General features: G+C 48.5%; 1 protein-coding gene across 1 annotated transcript in view; it reads left to right on the top strand.

The window, feature by feature from the left end:
• Positions 1–20056, top strand: part of LOC122922822 (integrin alpha-M-like) — a gene marked incomplete at its 3' end in the record, with an annotated part of 59366 nt that extends 39310 nt beyond the window's left edge. The window contains exons 14-28 of the mRNA XM_044273572.1: positions 4–240; positions 458–588; positions 970–1124; positions 1413–1564; positions 1638–1742; positions 1974–2047; positions 2736–2880; positions 2952–3047; positions 3294–3373; positions 3590–3673; positions 4365–4431; positions 4542–4649; positions 15053–15136; positions 18093–18236; positions 19938–20056. Of these exons, the coding sequence (XP_044129507.1) occupies positions 4–240; positions 458–588; positions 970–1124; positions 1413–1564; positions 1638–1742; positions 1974–2047; positions 2736–2880; positions 2952–3047; positions 3294–3373; positions 3590–3673; positions 4365–4431; positions 4542–4649; positions 15053–15136; positions 18093–18236; positions 19938–20056 (1781 nt within the window). The remainder of the gene's footprint in view (positions 1–3; positions 241–457; positions 589–969; positions 1125–1412; positions 1565–1637; positions 1743–1973; positions 2048–2735; positions 2881–2951; positions 3048–3293; positions 3374–3589; positions 3674–4364; positions 4432–4541; positions 4650–15052; positions 15137–18092; positions 18237–19937) is intronic.
• Positions 20057–20140: the final 84 nt, after the last annotated feature.

Raw genomic sequence — 20140 nt, 5'->3', positions numbered from 1 at the left:
TAGGTGATGGATTCTCATCTTGTGAGTTACACAAACGTCACCTTCACATGTCCGCGGACTCTTCAGGGTGACAGCAGCCAGGCTGTCAGCCATTTTGGTTCCGCTATCTCCATCCTTCCGGACCTGACTGGAGATGAGTTTCCTGACCTGGCTGTGGGTGCCCCCTGTGAAGATAACAGCCAAGGAGCAGTATACATTTTTCCTGGCCTGGATGGGGGCTTCAAAACCTCCCATATACAGGTGAGTGATGACTGACGGGCTGAGACGGCAGAGGTCCACAGGTTCTCCATCCACACCACTGATAACACGTATCACACATGGAGGAGATATAACCGTGTGACCTGACAACTGTCCACCGCTTATGAACACAACTTGTGTGTAGCTGAGCTGAGTGCATTATGTAAGCAAACCTTCCCCTGTCAATGATTGACTGCCATTCGTACTCCTTTCTCCTCAGCGTATCGCTGGTCAGCAGCTCAGTAGGAAGTTGATGTACTTTGGAAGATCTGTGACTGGAAATGTAGACATGACAGGCGACAACCTCCCAGACCTGGTTGTGGGGGGTGAAGGCCAAGTTCTCATCCTGAGGTAAGGCGATGGTAGTGGAGACATTGCTCGGTGTACTGGGTGACCTTTTCCAGTTCTTCTTTGCTCATCCATTTTCAGACCCGGCAGGGGAAACTCACTGCATATCCTCTATCGCTGCAGACAAAATGGCCATAGGCCTAATGAGTTTTTGACAACATAAATTTCCCATTGTTATTGATCCTTTAATGCTAAAACCTTCAAAAATTAGTCAAAGTCCACTAAAACCCTGTCTGCGCCTCTGAAGGAAGTAATGGTGAAGTGTGGTCACAGTTGGCCATCTTGTTGTGGACAATCAGCCATTGAATGCTTTTACCTTTGGATGTTCCATCCATTGTGGATCATATGTGGCATCTAACCAGTCATTGTGACATCTCCTTCCAGATCTCGTCCTGTCCTAGCTATCTCAGTCTCCATGACATTTGATCCTAGTGAGATCTCCCATGCACTCTATGATTGTGCAGAGCACCATAATCAAGGACCAGCAACCACTATTACTGTGTGTTTTACCATCCACATAAGAAGTAAAGGCGTTCTTGGTGAGTAAACATGGAGGACCCAGTAACCTGGACCTTGTAATGAATACACTAAGGGTCATTCGATGCTATGCATCATCCTATGAAGGGATCTGCAAACTGTAGCCAAAGTCTTCTGCTACTGCGGTCAAGATTCCCCTTCTGACTGTGGTAGTGTGGGGTGGTTCCCACAATGAAGGGGCCCCGAACTGAAGAATTGTGACTGTGACTGAGAATTTAGAGGTTAGGGTTACTAACCATTGTGGGGTCCCTGCTCATGGCTCCTCACTGACTGGATCTTCTCTGTGGCAGGTGTGGACTTGGGGCTGCTGACATATAATGTTGTTCTGGATGCCGGACGCACTAACACACGAGCCCTCTTCTCCAGTGCTGGCCGATCCATCCAGAAGACGGTAACGCTGCATGTTGGGCATCATTGCCAGCATCACTCAATTGACCTACCAGTAAGTTGTTCCTGACCCTCCTCAATCATTACACGTTATCAAACCTCACTTCTCATGTTTTCTTCTCTCTCAGGAGTGTGTAGAGGACTCTCTAACTCCGCTCCGAGCTGCTCTTAATTATTCCTTGATTGGAAATGCCCTTCTGAGTGCAGATTCAAAAAGCAGCCAGATACGAGAGGTATGGAGGCCACAAACCACCGAAGCTATTAACCTAAATATCATGTCTCTCCAAAGGGTGCCCCAACCTGTTGGTCGCAGGTTAACTAGAAGCCTCCTCTGCTCATTCATGACCTTGAGTCTGCCTGGACATTTGTTGGATATGATTATCATTAAAGATCTCGTTATCCAACCAGCAATCACCACATCTCAGCAACCAGGACATATGATTCTTGATACTTTCTCTTTGCAGATCTTTTTTGAGAAGAACTGCGGTCATGATGGTGAATGTCAAGATGATCTGCAGATGAATCTGACATTCGGCAAGTAAGGAAGAGATCCCCTGAATGGTTTTCAGAATACTTTACATCTTACATCTCTAAACAGTATGTATATGGCCACAGCTGGCAAGTTATAGGGTAGGTGCACCCCCAAACATCTCAACCAATGGCATTCTCTGACAGACACGTCATAAGAACTTACTGGTTGGGTTCCGGTGAATATCAATAGAAGCAATGGCTTTACTCAAAAATAGGGATACTGTAAGCAAAGTCGAATAATTCCAAAGGGGCAGAACCCTCATCTTGTAGATCCCCAATAACATCTTGTATTCAGTATTGAGTGCTTGCATTCACAGTTGCCCAAACCCTCACAGGCAAACAGGACATTTATCTGACAGGAAGTAGTCAGGCATATGCTGGGTTTATACAAAAGCAATAGACAATGGGAGGTCAAGCATATGCTGGCAATCTGCAGGGTGATCCCACAGAATATAGAAGAAGCTGAGCAATCTCATAGTGATGTGGGAGATGAACCAGATGCATCTTCTCATGCTTGTACTAGTCACGTCAGGTCCCTCATGGCCAGTCCAGATATCTCTAGTGCTTGGATTTCTAATATCTGAATCTATGATCCCTGTAGTTTCCAATCTGCACATACACCTGATGTATTCGTAGATAACTGTTGCAGTCTCTGTTCTGCTGCCCTCTTGACAGTCTCTGTTATATCATGGCAGTCTCACACAGCTGGTGGTTGGGTTATCTCTTGAAGTCAATGTATCAGTTTTGGTGAAGAACCTGGGCGACGATTCCTACAACACTCATGTTCTTATTCCCTTCCCCTCTGGCCTGTCTTATCGGAGGGTGGTTTTATTGAGGTATGTCCTCACTTCTTGGCCAGGCCTTGCACATTGGCCCTAAGTGAATCTAAATCTTTATTTTTCATCTTATAGAGCAACAAGCGAGTTACAATCACATGTTCAACCATCAAAAACCAGAGAGTAGTGAGCTGTGGAGTAAACAGACCGCTGCTGAGACCCAACACTACGGTAAGAGAAAGCTTAGGATAATGTAGACAGTCTGGATGTATCTTCTACTGCTAGCACCACAGACAGTAGATGTCTCCAGAGACATCCAAGATCTGTGTGGTCTGGTGTCTACTCCCATGACTGCAGACTAATCTGCACCTTAGACTTGGGCAGGTATTTGTTTTACAAGGTGATTCCAGGTCTGGTGGTTCTCTTATAGGTAATACAGGCCCACAGTGTCGCACTGATGCTCTACATCTTTTTCAGGCCATCTTCCTGGTCAGTTTCCATGTAGCGCCAATGGCTGAGCTGGAGGATATATTGACTCTGACAGCCTCTGTGACCAGGTAACTAACTGACCACACCTGAGCAGGGCTTCCACCACTGGCGATGTCTCAGGAACCTCTATCTGATGCTTCAAGCTCTCTGTGGCCCACATCTGCTGATACTACGGGATCCACAGGGCGAGGGAGACATGTTTCCTCTTGTGCGGTATCCCGGGGGCGCTGTGTCCACAGGTCAGATCGTACTTGGATGGTGTTACTCTTCTTTTCTCTCCATAGTGATAATGGAGGACCCTCCAATCAGCTAATGACATCTTCTTCTAGTGTTAGAGTGTTCTACTCCGTCTATGTGACCCTCAGCAGGTGAGCCAGTCAGAAGGCAAAATACCCACATGTGAGCTCAGATCTGCACATGATGGAGGCCTGGGTGGGGGTGGAGCAAAGATGGTCACATGTCAGTCATGCACCCAATGAGAGTAACAATTAGAACATGTGACCAGATGGACAGTGCCGTGACTAAAATCTGCACTATTGGAGGGCAACACAGTGAACACGAAGTAAGAGGAATGCTGAGAAATAGTGGAAGTAGAACAAGGGAGAATGTTCTCACAAGTTGTCATCCACACCAGCACCGGGGCTCAATGGCTCCATCATGGCCTCAGGTTGGGGTGGTCTGTATGGTTTCCCACCTGCCTGTGGGTTTCCTAGCACATCAGTCCCATAGTGTTGGGTTTGTGTGATATGGGGATGAGAAGGCCTGAGGTGAGCGATAACAATCTGTGTACAGCGCTATACCAGCCAGAGGAAATGAGAAATGTGACCTATCAACTGCACATCACAGTGCGGGAGCGTTATAGCTGCACTTCCTAGACCGTTCTATAGACCACAACATTAGGTCTTAATTTGATATAGGTCCAGGTATTGTGGCCATAATGGGACTGTAGAGCAACCCGAGTTGTCTGTTCCTGGAATGATGGCGTCCTCAGGCTACGATGATGGCACACGTGGCAGATCAGCATGGAGCGCTGACACTTCTTCTCTCAATTTGTTTCAGATTGGAAGAAGGCAGCAAATACCTGAACTTTTCTTCCTGGGACCACAGCATCAGACACATGTACAGGGTGAGCACATACATGTTAGCGCGTTGATGTCACCGACCATGAGACCCAGGCAGTAGCATTGTCAGTATCACAAGGGATTCTAGGTAATAACTGGAGGATCCCTCCTGCAGGTCAACAATCTGGGCCAGCGCCGGCTGCCACTCTCCATCATCTTCCTGGTCCCCATTCGACTTGGGAATGTTTCAGTCTGGGAGAAACCGAAGATCTCAAGCTCAAAGGTACAAAGTCTGCACCAGACCAGCTCCCAAATATACAGAGTCGAGTCCCATTATTCTGAGCAGCAGCTAATATCCAGAGTAACCGCCGTGACCAGCATAAACAGCAGCTAGACGGGCTGGGGGGACTCAATAAGGTCCTAGTAGGTTGCCACAGGTATCTGGAGACATGCTAACTGCAGTGCATCCCACAGCTGCTGGAGTGGGCGTGGGGGGAGATCCATAGAGCAAACACGATCATCGAGGTGGTCCCACAGATGCTAAACTGGATTAAAGTCTGGAGAGTCAGGGGGGAGGGTAGTACTTAGAAGTCTTGGCTATGATCTTCCAACCAATGCCAGACATTTTTAGCCGTGTGACATGTCGCATGATCTTGCTGGCATATCCCATCTGCCCCAGGGGAGACAATCAGCGTAACAGTGTTACTAATCTGCAAGGATGGATTCATACCCAAATCATTTGACAGTGCCTTCCACATGGATGAGAGGCCCAGAGAAAGCCATGAAAACCTTCCCCAGGCCATAATGTTTTTCCAACAGCTTGTGTTGAAACCATAACCCTTTACCAATCAGCGGAGGTCCAATTTCAAGGTTCCAGCCCATCACACACCTTATATACCCACGAGGGATATGTGTGCAGACAGCCTATCACACCTTATATACCCACCGAGGGATATGTATGCAGACAGCCTATCACACCTTATATACCCACGAGGGATATGTGTGCAGACAGCCTATCACACCTTATATACCCACCGAGGGATATGTATGCAGACAGCCTATCACACCTTATATACCCACGAGGGATATGTGTGCAGACAGCCTATCACACCTTATATACCCACCGAGGGATATGTATGCAGACAGCCTATCACACCTTATATACCCACGAGGGATATGTGTGCAGACAGCCTATCACACCTTATATACCCACCGAGGGATATGTATGCAGACAGCCTATCACCCCTTATATACCTACCGAGGGATATGTGTGCAGACAGCCTATCACACCTTATATACCCACTGAGAGATATGTGTGCAGACAGCCTATCACACCTTATATACCTACCGAGGGATATGTGTGCAGACAGCCTATCACACCTTATATATCTACCGAGGGATATGTGTGCAGACAGCCTATCACACACCTTATATACCCACCGAGGGATATGTGTGCAGACAGCCTATCACACCTTATATACCCACCGAGGGATATGTGTGCAGACAGCCTATCACACCTTATATACCTACCGAGGGATATGTGTGCAGACAGCCTATCACACCTTATATACCTACCGAGGGATATGTGTGCAGATAGCCTATCACACACCATATATACCCACCGAGGGATATGTGTGCAGATAGCCTATCACACACCATATATACCCACCGAGGGATATGTGTGCAGACAGTCTATTACACACCTTATATACCCACTGAGGGATGTGTACAGATAGCCTATCACACCTTATATTCCACCAAGGGATATGTGTGCAGACAGCCTATCACACCTTATATACCCACCGAGGGATATGTGTGCAGACAGCCTATCACACCTTATATACCCACCGAGGGATGTGTGTGCAGACAGCCTATCACACACTTTATATACCCAACGAGGGATATGTGTGCAGACAGTCTATCACACCTTATATACCCACCGAGGGATATGTGTGCAGACAGCCTATCACACCTTATATACCCACCGAGGGATATGTGTGCAGACAGCCTATCACACACTTTATATACCCAACGAGGGATATGTGTGCAGACAGCCTATCACACCTTATATACCCACTGAGGAATATGTGTGCAGACAGCCTATCACACCTTATATACCTACCGAGGGATATGTGTGCAGACAGCCTATCACACCTTGTATACTCACTGAGGGATATGTGTGCAGACAGCCTATCACACCTTATATACCCACCAAGGGATATGTGTGCAGACAGCCTATCACACCTTATATACCCACTGAGGAATATGTGTGCAGACAGCCTATCACACCTTATATACCTACCGAGGGATATGTGTGCAGACAGCCTATCACACCTTGTATACTCACTGAGGGATATGTGTGCAGACAGCCTATCACACCTTATATACCCACCAAGGGATATGTGTGCAGACAGCCTATCACACCTTGTATACTCACTGAGGGATATGTGTGCAGATAGCCTATCACACACCATATATACCCACCGAGGGATATGTGTGCAGACAGCCTATCACAACCCTATTGTACCCCCCGAGGGATATGTGTGCAGACAGCCTATCACACACCTTATATACCCACCGAGGGATATGTGTGCAGACAGCCTATCACACCTTATATACCCACTGAGAGATATGTGTGCAGACAGCCTATCACACCTTATATACCCACCGAGGGATATGTGTGCAGACAGCCTATCACACCTTATATACTCACTGAGGGATATGTGTGCAGACAGCCTATCACACCTTATATACCCACTGAGGGATATGTGTGCAGACAGCCTATCACACACCATATATACCCACCGAGGGATATGTATGCAGACAGCCTATCACACCTTATATACCCACCGAGGGATGTGTGTGCAGACAGCCTATCACACCTTATATACCCACCGAGGGATATGTGTGCAGACAGCCTATCACACCTTATATACCCACCGAGGGATATGTGTGCAGACAGCCTATCACACACTTTATATACCCAACGAGGGATATGTGTGCAGACAGCCTATCACACCTTATATACCTACCGAGGGATATGTGTGCAGACAGCCTATCACACCTTGTATACTCACTGAGGGATATGTGTGCAGACAGCCTATCACACCTTATATACCCACCAAGGGATATGTGTGCAGACAGCCTATCACACCTTGTATACTCACCGAGGGATATGTGTGCAGATAGCCTATCACACACCATATATACCCACCGAGGGATATGTATGCAGACAGCCTATTACACCTTATATACCCACTGAGGGATATGTGGGCAGACAGCCTATCACACACCTTATATACCCATAAGGGATATGTGTGCAGACAGCCTATCACACACCTTATATACCCACCGAGGGATATGTGTGCAGACAGCCTATCACACCTTATATACCTACCGAGGGATATGTGTGCAGACAGCCTATCACACCTTATATACCCACTGAGGGATATGTGTGCAGACAGCCTATCACACCTTATATACCTACCGAGGGATATGTGTGCAGACAGCCTATCACACCTTATATACCCACTGAGGGATATGTGTGCAGACAGCCTATCACACACCTTATATACCCACCGAGGGATATGTGTGCAGACAGCCTATCACAACCCTATTGTACCCCCCGAGGGATATGTGTGCAGACAGCCTATCACACACCTTATATACCCACCGAGGGATATGTGTGCAGACAGCCTATCACTGTCACAACCAGACAGCTGAGAAGCTCTGACAGAGGCCTTTCAGAACCTCCTCCTTGAATTTCTGTGTTGTGGTATTCAGTTCCTCCTCTCGTTAGCCTCTCTCAGCTGTCATGTGTTAATTGCTTCCCTTTAAATGCCTCCCCAGAATGCTTTTCTGGGCGGCTTATATTACTTCCTGGAGTGTGTGTGCACGCTGATCTGTCCTCCTGTTTGCTTCTGAGCTAAGTGTACCTTTATCTGTTAATATCTGTTTGCTGGATCCCAGGTGACCCTGACTCCCTCCGTGTCTTGTGTAGGGAGCCGGTGGTCGTGTCCCCTCACTATTGTAGGGTGCTCAGGGCTTTATAGTCAAGGTTCGTGGATATGCAAACCTCCACCATTCGGATCTTTGCATAGGCTGAGCAGCCAGGGAAAGTGCCAGGTCTTCTGCAGGGGTCTCCCCTTGGTTCCTTAGCTTTGGGATCCAGCGAGTCATATATGCATGTTGCTTTGCCTTGTTACCTGTACACATTCCGTGACATTATAAGCCGCCAAAACCGTCTCAAGCATGGATCCGGTTTCACTTTTGGCTGAACGCTTCCAGGGTCTTTCATTGGAGGTAGCTGACCTCCGTAAGACTTTTTCTCAGCTTCAAGTGACCGGTTCAGCTTGCGTTCATGGAGCTTGTTCTGAGCCTAAGATCTCGCTCCCGGATACGTTCTCCGGGGGTAGTGAGAATTTTGTGCGTTTTAGAGAGGCTTGCAAACTCCATTTTCGCCTTCTTCCCCACTCCTCTGGTGATGAGGAACGGAGGGTGGGGATCATTATATCGCTGCTCAGGGGTAACGCTCAGTCCTGGGCCTTTTCGCTGCCGGAGGGGGCACGGCCCCTCCGTTCAGTGGATGAATTCTTTTTAGCCCTGGGTCAGATATATGATGATCCGGATCGTATTGCTCTGGCGGAGTCTAGACTACGTCTCCTATGCCAGGGTAAACAATCCGCAGAAATATACTGCTCAGAATTTCGGAGATGGGCAGCTGATACTGGTTGGAATGATGCTGCACTCCGAAGTCAATTTTGCCATGGTCTTTCAGAGGGATTGAAAGATGCATTTGCCTTTCATGAGAGGCCTATTTCTTTGGACTCTGCCATGTCTCAGGCCGTTCGTATTGACAGGCGTCTTAGAGAGAGAGGAGAGATATCTCCTTCCTGTCATACTCAGTCCCAGGACAGTGCAGCGGTCCCATTCTGTGCGCAGGGGTCTCAGTCGCTTTCAGCCCCTTCTGAGCAGGAGCCCATGCAGCTGGGGTTGATTGCTTCTGACAATAGAAGATTCAGCCCACATGGGAAGGTTTGTTTTTGTTGTGGAGGTATTAATCATTTGGCAAATATTTGTCCCTCTAGGAGATTCAGGCAGTTCTCTGGGTGTAATAAAGAAACAAAGAGGAAAAAATCTTTGAAAAAAGTTCCGTCTGTTACTATTGGCAGGATTGAGGCGGAGATTGAAGATTTTCCGTTTGCTTGTAGTTCCCGTTTTGTCCTGCCGGCTAGGGTGGCGCTAGAGAGCAAGAACATTTTTTGTGAGATTTTTGTGGATAGTGGAGCAGCTGTCAATCTCATTGATAATCACTTTGCGATAACTCATGGTTTCCAGGTGTGCGCTTTGAGAAAGGATATTCCTGTATTTGCTATCGATTCCGCTCCACTTTCTCAGAAATCATTAAAGGGCATAGTTCACGATATCCGTTTAATTGTGAGTGATGCTCATGTTGAGGATGTGTCATGTTTCGTCCTTAGCGGTTTGCCCACCCCTCTGGTGTTGGGGCTACCCTGGCTCACTAAACATAACCCCACCATTGATTGGCAAGCGAGGCAAATAAATGGTTGGAGTGACTTTTGCAGAGAGAATTGCCTCATGACATCTGTTTCTGAGGTTGCTACTAAGACTGTACCATCTTTTCTCTCTGAATTTTCGGATGTCTTCTCTGAGAGTGGTGTTCAGGATTTGCCCCCGCACAGGGAGTACGATTGCCCTATTAATCTCATCCCAGACGCCAAGCTGCCTAAATCTCGTTTATACAATCTTTCCCAACCTGAGAGGATCGCTATGCGTGCTTATATCTCTGAGAGTCTGAGAAAGGGACACATACGACCCTCGAAGTCACCTGTTGCCGCTGGTTTTTTCTTTGTTAAGAAAAAAGATGGTTCTTTAAGACCTTGTCTGGATTTCAAGGAGCTGAACAATATCACAATTCGTGACCCTTATCCGCTTCCTCTGATCCCGGACCTGTTTAACCAGGTTGTTGGGGCTAAAGTCTTTTCCAAATTAGATCTAAGAGGGGCATACAACCTGGTCAGGGTCAGAGAAGGGGACGAATGGAAGACGGCCTTCAATACCCCTGAGGGCCATTTTGAGAATTTGGTTATGCCTTTTGGTTTGATGAATGCCCCAGCCGTTTTTCAGCATTTCGTGAACAGCATTTTTTATCATTTGATGGGAAAATTTGTATTGGTGTATTTGGATGACATTTTGATTTTTTTTCCTGATTTCAAAACTCATAAGGAACATTTACGTCAGGTCTTGCTCATCCTGCGGGAGAATAAATTATATGCGAAACTGGAAAAATGTGTGTTTGCGGTTCCAGAAATTCAATTTCTGGGGTTTCTTCTCTCTGCTTCTGGTTTTCGCATGGACCCCGAGAAGGTCCGCGCTGTGCTTGAGTGGGAGCTTCCTGAGAATCAGAAGGCGCTGATGCGTTTTTTGGGCTTTGCCAATTATTACAGGAAGTTCATTTTGAATTATTCTTCTATTGTTAAACCACTCACTGATATGACCAGAAAGGGGGTAGATTTTTCTTCTTGGTCAGTAGAGGCGCGTAAGGCTTTTTCTGATATCAAGGAGAGTTTTGCTTCCGCTCCCATCTTGGTGCAACCTGATGTTTCGTTACCCTTCATAGTTGAGGTTGATGCTTCTGAGGTGGGTGTGGGGGCGGTCTTATCTCAGGGTTCCTCTCCTGCCAATTGGCGACCATGTGCCTTTTTCTCAAGAAAACTCTCCTCCGCAGAGAGAAATTACGATGTGGGAGATAGGGAATTGTTGGCCATCAAGTTGGCTTTTGAGGAATGGCGCCATTGGCTAGAGGGAGCCAGACACCCTATTACCGTATTTACTGACCATAAAAATCTGGCCTACTTGGAGTCAGCCAAGCGTCTGAACCCGAGACAGGCCAGATGGTCGTTGTTCTTTTCTAGGTTCAATTTTGTTGTCACGTTCCGCCCTGGAGTTAAGAATGTGAAGGCAGATGCCCTGTCACGTTGTTTTCCGGGAGGCGGGAATTTTGAAGACCCGGGTCCCATTTTGGCTGAAGGTGTGGTGGTCTCTGCTCTTTTTCCTGAATTGGAGGCAGAGGTGCAGGCAGCCCAGTCAGAGGCTCCTGATCCTTGTCCTCCTGGGAGGTTGTTTGTGCCTCTCGCTTTAAGACACAAGATTTTTAAAGAACACCACGATACGGTCCTTGCTGGGCACCCGGGGGTAAGAGCCACACTGGATCTCATCGCTCGGAGATTCTGGTGGCCTGCGCTTCGTAAGTCGGTTGAGGGTTTTGTGGCAGCCTGCGAGACTTGCGCTCGTGCCAAAGTCCCTCATTCACGGCCATCAGGTCCTCTCCTTCCCTTCCCCATTCCTTCCCGTCCTTGGACACATCTGTCCATGGACTTTATAACGGACCTGCCTCGTTCCTCGGGGAAGACTGTGATTCTGGTGGTGGAGGACCGTTTTAGCAAAATGGTGCATTTCATCCCTTTTCCTGGTTTGCCCAATGCTAAGACGCTGGCGCAGGTATTTGTTGATTACATTGTCAAATTGCACGGTATTCCTTCAGACATAGTCTCTGATAGGGGCACGCAGTTTGTTTCCAGATTCTGGAAGGCTTTCTGTTCTCGCTTGGGGGTTCGGTTGTCATTCTCTTCTGCTTTCCACCCGCAGTCGAATGGCCAGACAGAGCGCGTCAATCAGAATCTGGAGACATATCTGCGTTGTTTTGTGGCGGAGAATCAAGAGGATTGGTGTTCTTTTTTGTCCCTTGCTGAGTTTGCTTTAAATAACCGTCGTCAGGAGTCCTCTGATAAGTCACCATTTTTTGGTGCATATGGGTTTCATCCACAGTTTGGGACTTTCTCGGGAGAGGGGTCTTCTGGTTTACCTGATGAGGACAGATTCTCCTCGTCTTTGTCATCTATTTGGCAAAAGATTCAAGATAATCTAAAGAGCATGAGTGAGAGATATAAGCGTGTGGCTGATAAGAGACGTGTGCTTGGTCCGGACCTGAATGTTGGTGATCTGGTGTGGTTGTCTACTAAGAATATCAAATTGAAGGTTCCCTCCTGGAAGTTGGGTCCTAGGTTTATTGGTCCTTACAAAATCCTGTCTGTCATCAATCCTGTTGCATACCGTCTTGATCTTCCTCAGACTTGGAAGATCCATAATGTTTTTCATAAGTCCTTATTGAAACCTTATGTTCAACCCATTGTACCCTCGCCTTTGCCTCCTCCTCCGATTATGGTTGATGGGAATCTTGAATTTCAGGTATCTAGGATTGTGGATTCTCGTCTTGTCCGCGGTTCTCTTCAGTACCTTGTTCAGTGGGAGGGGTATGGTCCTGAGGAGAGGATGTGGGTCCCAGTGACGGACATTAAGGCCTCTCGTCTCATCAGGGCTTTCCATAGGTCCCATCCTGAGAAGGTGGGTTCTGAGTGTCCGGAGTCCACTCGTAGAGGGAGGGGTACTGTCACAACCAGACAGCTGAGAAGCTCTGACAGAGGCCTTTCAGAACCTCCTCCTTGAGTTTCTGTGTTGTGGTATTCAGCTCCTCCTCTCGTCAGCCTCTCTCAGCTGTCATGTGTTAATTGCTTCCCTTTAAATGCCTCCCCAGAATGCTTTTCTGGGCGGCTTATATTACTTCCTGGAGTGTGTGTGCACGCTGACTCTGTCCTCCTGTTTGCTTCTAAGCTAAGTGTACCTTTATCTGTTAATATCTGTTTGCTGGATCCCAGGTGACCCTGACTCCCTCCGTGTCTTGTGTAGGGAGCCGGTGGTCGTGTCCCCTCACTATTGTAGGGTGCTCAGGGCTTTATAGTCAAGGTTCGTGGATATGCAAACCTCCACCATTCGGATCTTTGCATAGGCTGAGCAGCCAGGGAAAGTGCCAGGTCTTCTGCAGGGGTCTCCCTTGGTTCCTTAGTTTTTGGATCCAGCGAGTCGTTTATACATGTTGCTTTGCCTTGTTACCTGTACACATTCCGTGACAATCACACCTTATATACCCACTGAGAGATATGTGTGCAGACAGCCTATCACACCTTATATACCCACCGAGGGATATGTGTGCAGACAGCCTATCACACCTTATATACTCACTGAGGGATATGTGTGCAGACAGCCTATCACACCTTATATACCCACTGAGGGATATGTGTGCAGACAGCCTATCACACACCTTATATACCCACAGAGGGATATGTGTGCAGACAGCCTATCACACCTTATATACCCACCGAGGGATGTGTGTGCAGACAGCCTATCACACCTTGTATACTCACTGAGGGATATGTGTGCAGACAGCCTATCACACACCTTATATACCCACTGAGGGATATGTGTGCAGACAGCCTATCACACCTTATATACCCACCGAGGGATGTGTGTGCAGACAGCCTATCACACCTTGTATACTCACTGAGGGATATGTGTGCAGACAGCCTATCACACCTTATATACCCACTGAGGGATATGTGTGCAGACAGCCTATCACACCTTATATACCCACCGAGGGATATGTGTGCAGACAGCCTATCACACACCTTATATACCCACCGAGGGATATGTGTGCAGACAGCCTATCACACACCTTATATACCCACCGAGGGATATGTGTGCAGACAGCCTATCACACCTTATATACCACGAGAGATATGTGTGCAAACAGCCTATCACACCTTATATACCCACCGAGGGATATGTGTGCAGACAGCCTATCACACCTTATATACCCACTGAGGGATATGTGTGCAGACAGCCTATCACACCTTATATACCCACTGAGGGATATGTGTGCAGACAGCCTATCACACCTTATATACCCAACGAGGGATATGTGTGCAAACAGCCTATCACACCTTATATACCCACCGAGGGATATGTGTGCAGACAGCCTATCACACCTTATATACCCACTGAGGGATATGTGTGCAGACAGCCTATCACACCTTATATACCCACTGAGGGATATGTGTGCAGACAGCCTATCACACCTTATATATCCACCGAGGGTATTACAGAACAGCGGATGTGAACCCACTGTGACTAAGAGGGGTGTGACTAAGCGACTACCCAGATTTCACTAGAGCAGTGTTGGCTGCTCTCAGAACCCTGTAGAAATAAATGGAGCATGCTGGGAGTCGTAGTTTCACCACAGCTGGAGTGCCAAGGTTAGCCATCACTGCACTAGAGCCTCAGATGGTGAGGATAGGCTTGACCGTCTGTAGTTTCCTGGGGCTACTCCAGAGCGTAAACCAGTCAGTGACAGCTGGTCCAGGCAGACCAGGAGGTACCTGAGAAGGTACCGACAGTACAGACGAAGTAAACCGGCAGGGTCATGACCAGGAGCAACATGACAGGAACCAGAGGATGATGCAGAGACGTAGTCAGGACAAGCAAAGGGTCAAGGCAGCCGGCACAGGAGCAAGGTCCGACAATCCGGGTCGGCAACAGGAGAGGAGATGCAAGCAGTCAGGGATCAGACGATAAACAAAGTACCCAGAAGCATCGGCCATACGGCTGTGTAGATCTACAAAACCAGATGGAAGGTAATGCTGCAGTGAAAATCACAGCAAAGTGTTTCCCATCCATGCCGTCAGTGCAATCGTTAGTCTTGGTTTTGGTGGAGTAGCCATGAAGCACATGTAACTACAGAGCAGAAATCTCTTCTTCCCTGTTCTCCTCCAGCCAGAGCTTTCCAATTGTATGAAGATCGAGGAGACATCAGGAGCTGAGAACTTTCAGGAAATGATGAAAATAAATCCAGTTCTAGTGAGTATGAAGGGAGACGACTTTGTGGCTTCAGATATGAAATCCGTCTGTACAAGGCTCAGGTCAAGGACAGGAGGAGGATAATTCCAGCAGCAGCACCTCTGGCTGAACCGGTCAAGACCAAGAGTCTCCAAAGGCTGAAGAACCTACTTGTGAAGGATCTCCAGGGTTTGTAGACTCTGTGTATGACTGCCACAAACCTCATGGAAGGCTATATTCACACAGCTTTTTTCACACCCATTGAAATCTATGGTGCTGTTAAAAAAAACAGGACATTTCCTACAGTTTTCATGAAATCAATGGGACAGTTTTAATGGATGTTTAGACAGGGGTGCACATGTGTAACAGCCGTTAAAAACAAGTACATGGTGAAAAAGTAGCCTTTCAGGGGTTAAAAAAAATAAAATAAAAAACTCATCCACTGGTATGCACTGGGGTACTCTCACACATACTCCTCCCAGGATGCAGAAGGACCTGACGCTCCTGGCATAATGATGTCACCACACTGGGATCATCAGGTCCTTCTGCCTTCAGTGTAGAGTGGGTGTCCCCGCATGTGCAAGTGATGGAGGTTTGGGGTTTTTTCAGCATAAAAAAATACTGCAGATTATTATCGTTGGGGGCCAATCGGTGGGACATTAGGGTTAGGATTTCAAGAAAAAAAAAAAAGGCCAATGAGAATTATCCATAAAAAAAATACAAAATGGCTTGAAAAATGGCCATAAAACAGTCATTGTGCCCGTTTTTCATGGCCATTTCACTATTGTGGGACTGTAGCATAAGGACGGTGCGAGAAAGGGCAGTGTGTGCAAGAAAGGGCAGCGTATGCAAGGGCGGTGCGAGAAAGGGCAGCGCATGCAAGGGCGGCGCGAGAAACGGCAGCGCATGCAAGGGCGGCGCGAGAAACGGCAGCGCATGCAAGGGCGGCGCGAGAAACGGCAGCGCATGCAAGGGCGGTGCGAGAAAAGGCAGTGCATGCAAGGCCGGTGAAAGAAAGGGCAGCACGTGCAAGAGCAGTGAGAGAAAGGGCAGTGCATGTAAGGGCAGTGTGTGCGCGAGAAAGGGCAGTGCATGTAAGGGCAGTGTGTGCGCGAGAAAGGGCAGTGCATGTAAGGGCAGTGTGTGCGCGAGAAAGGGCAGTGCATGTAAGGGCAGTGTGTGCGCGAGAAAGGGCAGTGCATGTAAGGGCAGTGTGTGCGCGAGAAAGGGCAGTGCATGTAAGGGAGGTGTGTGCGCGAGAAAGGGCAGTGCATGTAAGGGAGGTGTGTGTGCGAGAAAGGGCAGTGCATGTAAGGGAGGTGTGTGCGCGAGAAAGGGCAGTGCATGTAAGGGAGGTGTGTGCGCGAGAAAGGGCAGTGCATGTAAGGGAGGTGTGTGCGCGAGAAAGGGCAGTGCATGTAAGGGAGGTGTGTGCGCGAGAAAGGGCAGTGCATGTAAGGGAGGTGTGTGCGCGAGAAAGGGCAGTGCATGTAAGGGAGGTGTGTGCGCGAGAAAGGGCAGTGCATGTAAGGGAGGTGTGTGCGCGAGAAAGGGCAGTGCATGTAAGGGAGGTGTGTGCGCGAGAAAGGGCAGTGCATGTAAGGGAGGTGTGTGCGCGAGAAAGGGCAGTGCATGTAAGGGCAGTGTGTGCGAGAAAGGGCAGTGCATGTAAGGGCAGTGTGTGCGCGAGAAAGGGCAGTGCATGTAAGGGCAGTGTGTGCGAGAAAGGGCAGTGCATGTAAGGGCAGTGTGTGCGCGAGAAAGGGCAGTGCATGTAAGGGCAGTGTGTGCGAGAAAGGGCAGTGCATGTAAGGGAGGTGTGTGTGCGAGAAAGGGCAGTGCATGTAAGGGAGGTGTGTGTGCGAGAAAGGGCAGTGCATGTAAGGGCAGTGTGCGCGAGAAAGGGCAGTGCATGTAAGGGCAGTGTGTGCGCGAGAAAGGGCAGTGCATGTAAGGGCAGTGTGTGCGAGAAAGGGCAGTGCATGTAAGGGAGGTGTGTGCGAGAGAAAGGGCAGTGCATGTAAGGGAGGTGTGTGTGCGAGAAAGGGCAGTGCAATGTAAGGGAGGTGTGTGCGAGAAAGGGCAGTGCATGTAAGGGAGGTGTGTGCGAGAAAGGGCAGTGCATGTAAGGGAGGTGTGTGTGCGAGAAAGGGCAGTGCATGTAAGGGAGGTGTGTGCGCGAGAAAGGGCAGTGCATGTAAGGGAGGTGTGTGTGCGAGAAAGGGCAGTGCATGTAAGGGCAGTGTGTGCGAGAAAGGGCAGTGCATGTAAGGGCAGTGTGTGCGCGAGAAAGGGCAGTGCATGTAAGGGCAGTGTGTGCGCGAGAAAGGGCAGTGCATGTAAGGGCAGTGTGTGCGAGAGAAAGGGCAGTGCATGTAAGGGCAGTGTGTGCGAGAGAAAGGGCAGTGCATGTAAGGGCAGTGTGTGCGAGAGAAAGGGCAGTGCATGTAAGGGCAGTGTGTGCGCGAGAAACGGCAGTGCATGTAAGGGCAGTGTGTGCGCGAGAAAGGGCAGTGCATGTAAGGGCAGTGTGTGCGAGAAAGGGCAGTGCATGTAAGGGCAGTGTGTGCGCGAGAAAGGGCAGTGCATGTAAGGGCAGTGTGTGCGCGAGAAAGGGCAGTGCATGTAAGGGCAGTGTGTGCGCGAGAAAGGGCAGTGCATGTAAGGGCAGTGTGTGCGCGAGAAAGGGCAGTGCATGTAAGGGCAGTGTGTGCGCGAGAAAGGGCAGTGCATGTAAGGGCAGTGTGTGCGCGAGAAAGGGCAGTGCATGTAAGGGCAGTGTGTGTGCGAGAAAGGGCAGTGCATGTAAGGGCAGTGTGTGTGCGAGAAAGGGCAGTGCAGATAAAGTAACCACAATTGTAGTCAAAGTAAAAAAGTGAAGAAAAAGTTCAGAATCTCAAAGACATCATTACTAGTACAGGAGAGTGATAGCAACTGTGCGAGTATGAACAGTCCTGACCATTATCTCTGTCCTCAGAACTGCTCAGTGGGAACATGTCTCAGAGTGACCTGTGACATCAAGGATCTGGAGATCGACATGTCAGTGACTTTCATCATCAATGGAACCGTGACTACAGACTGGAGCACACAGGTGAGGACTACTATAATAACTGCTCCTTATGTACAAATATAAAACTACTATACTACCACCCCCTTATGTACAAGCATATACAGTGGCATGCAAAACTTTGGGCCCCCTGCATGGAAAGTACCTAGTAGTACCCCATTTGGCAAGTATCACAGCTTGTAAACACTTTTTGTAGCAGCCAAGAGTCTTTCAGTTCTTGTTTGAGGGATTTTCCTCCATTTTTCCTTGCAGACATCTTCCAGTTCTATGAGGTTCCTGATCAGTCTCCAGCTGAGGGGGCTGTGAGGGCCATGGTAAAACGTCAGCAGATCAGGGGACTATGAGGGCCATGGTAAACCTTCAGCAGATCAGGGGACTATGAGGACCATGGTAAAACCTTCAGCAGATCAGGAGACTATGAGGGCCATGGTAAAACCTTCAGCAGATCAGGGGACCATGAGGGCCATGGTAAAACCTTCAGCAGATCAGGGGACCATGAGGGCCATGGTAAAACCTTCAGCAGATCAGGGGACCATGAGGGCCATGGTAAAACCTTCAGCAGATCAGGAGACTATGAGGGCCATGGTAAAACCTTCAGCAGATCAGGAGACTATAAGGGCCATGGTAAAACCTTCAGCAGATCAGGGGACCATGAGGGCCATGGTAAAACCTTCAGCAGATCAGGGGACTATGAGGGCCAGGGAAAACCTTCAGCAGATCAGGGGACTATGAGGGCCATGGTAAAACCTTCAGCAGATCAGGGGACTGTGAGGGTCATGGTAAAACCTTCAGCAGATCAGGGGACTGTGAGGGCCATGGTAAAACCTTCAGCAGATCAGGGGACTATGAGGGCCATGGTAAAACCTTCAGCAGATCAGGGGACCATGAGGGCCATGGTAAAACCTTCAGCAGATCAGGGGACTATGAGGGCCATTATAAAACCTTCAGCAGATCAGGGGACTATGAGGGCCATGGTAAAACCTTTAGCAGATCAGGGGACTATGAGGGCCAGGGAAAACCTTCAGCAGATCAGGGGACTGTGAGGGACATGGTAAACCTTCAGCTTGCGCCTTTTGAGGTAGTCTATGGTGGATTTGGAGGTGTGTTTAGGATCCTTATGCATTTTTAGAAGCCATCCTCTTTTTGACTTCAGCTTTTTTACAGTTATGTTTTCTTCTAAAATTTGCTGGAATTTCATTGAATCTATTCTTGCCTCTACTCGAGAAATGTTCCCTGTGCCATTGCTCATTGCGGCCACATAATTGTAGTTTAACCTTGTGAGGAATATGGATTATTATTTACTGTCAGCCATGTTCCCACATCAGCCATCTGCTGTCAGATAGCAGAGGTAGTGAACTCCACAGGGCGGCCCTGCTTCAAAGCCCAGCCAAATGGCAGAGCCAAAGCTCCCCAAGGAGCCAGTTGCTGGCGGTGTAGCCCGCACTCCACCTGCCCATCCCCCCAGCGAGGCAGGCTCGGCTGCTCTCCTACAGGCTGCCCTACACCGTCAAAAAAATCACTGAAAAAACTAAGATAAAAACATCCTGCACAATATGATACAAATTTGCGGATGTCCCTGGCCATATTATTGAAGAAAACCACAGAAATAAGATAATAATGCACTTATTAAAGCAGATGCAAGCACTATATATGGACTAAGTCCTGAGGACTTAGTCCATATATAGTGCTTGCATCTGCTTTAATAAGTGCATTATTATCTTATTTCTGTGGTTTTCTGCCCTACACCGTCTCCAGGCCGGAGAACAGGCTTCCTATGAGATCTTCACGGCAGCTACAGAGCGTCACGAGCAAGCAGAGCGTGAGCATCAGCTACGAGTGCTCCAGCTCCAACAGCCCTCCTCAGCCCTATGCGAGTATCCAGAGATCCAGATTCCCAAACTGCGGACGGAGAACTTCCCCCTGCTGGACAAAGATGGGGACTTGGACACTTTCATGTT

The sequence above is a fragment of the Bufo gargarizans genome, unplaced genomic scaffold (genome assembly GCF_014858855.1).
Source record: "Bufo gargarizans isolate SCDJY-AF-19 unplaced genomic scaffold, ASM1485885v1 fragScaff_scaffold_767_pilon, whole genome shotgun sequence".
NCBI classification, from domain to species: Eukaryota; Metazoa; Chordata; class Amphibia; order Anura; family Bufonidae; genus Bufo; species Bufo gargarizans.
This window is presented reverse-complemented; position numbering and strand designations above follow the sequence as displayed.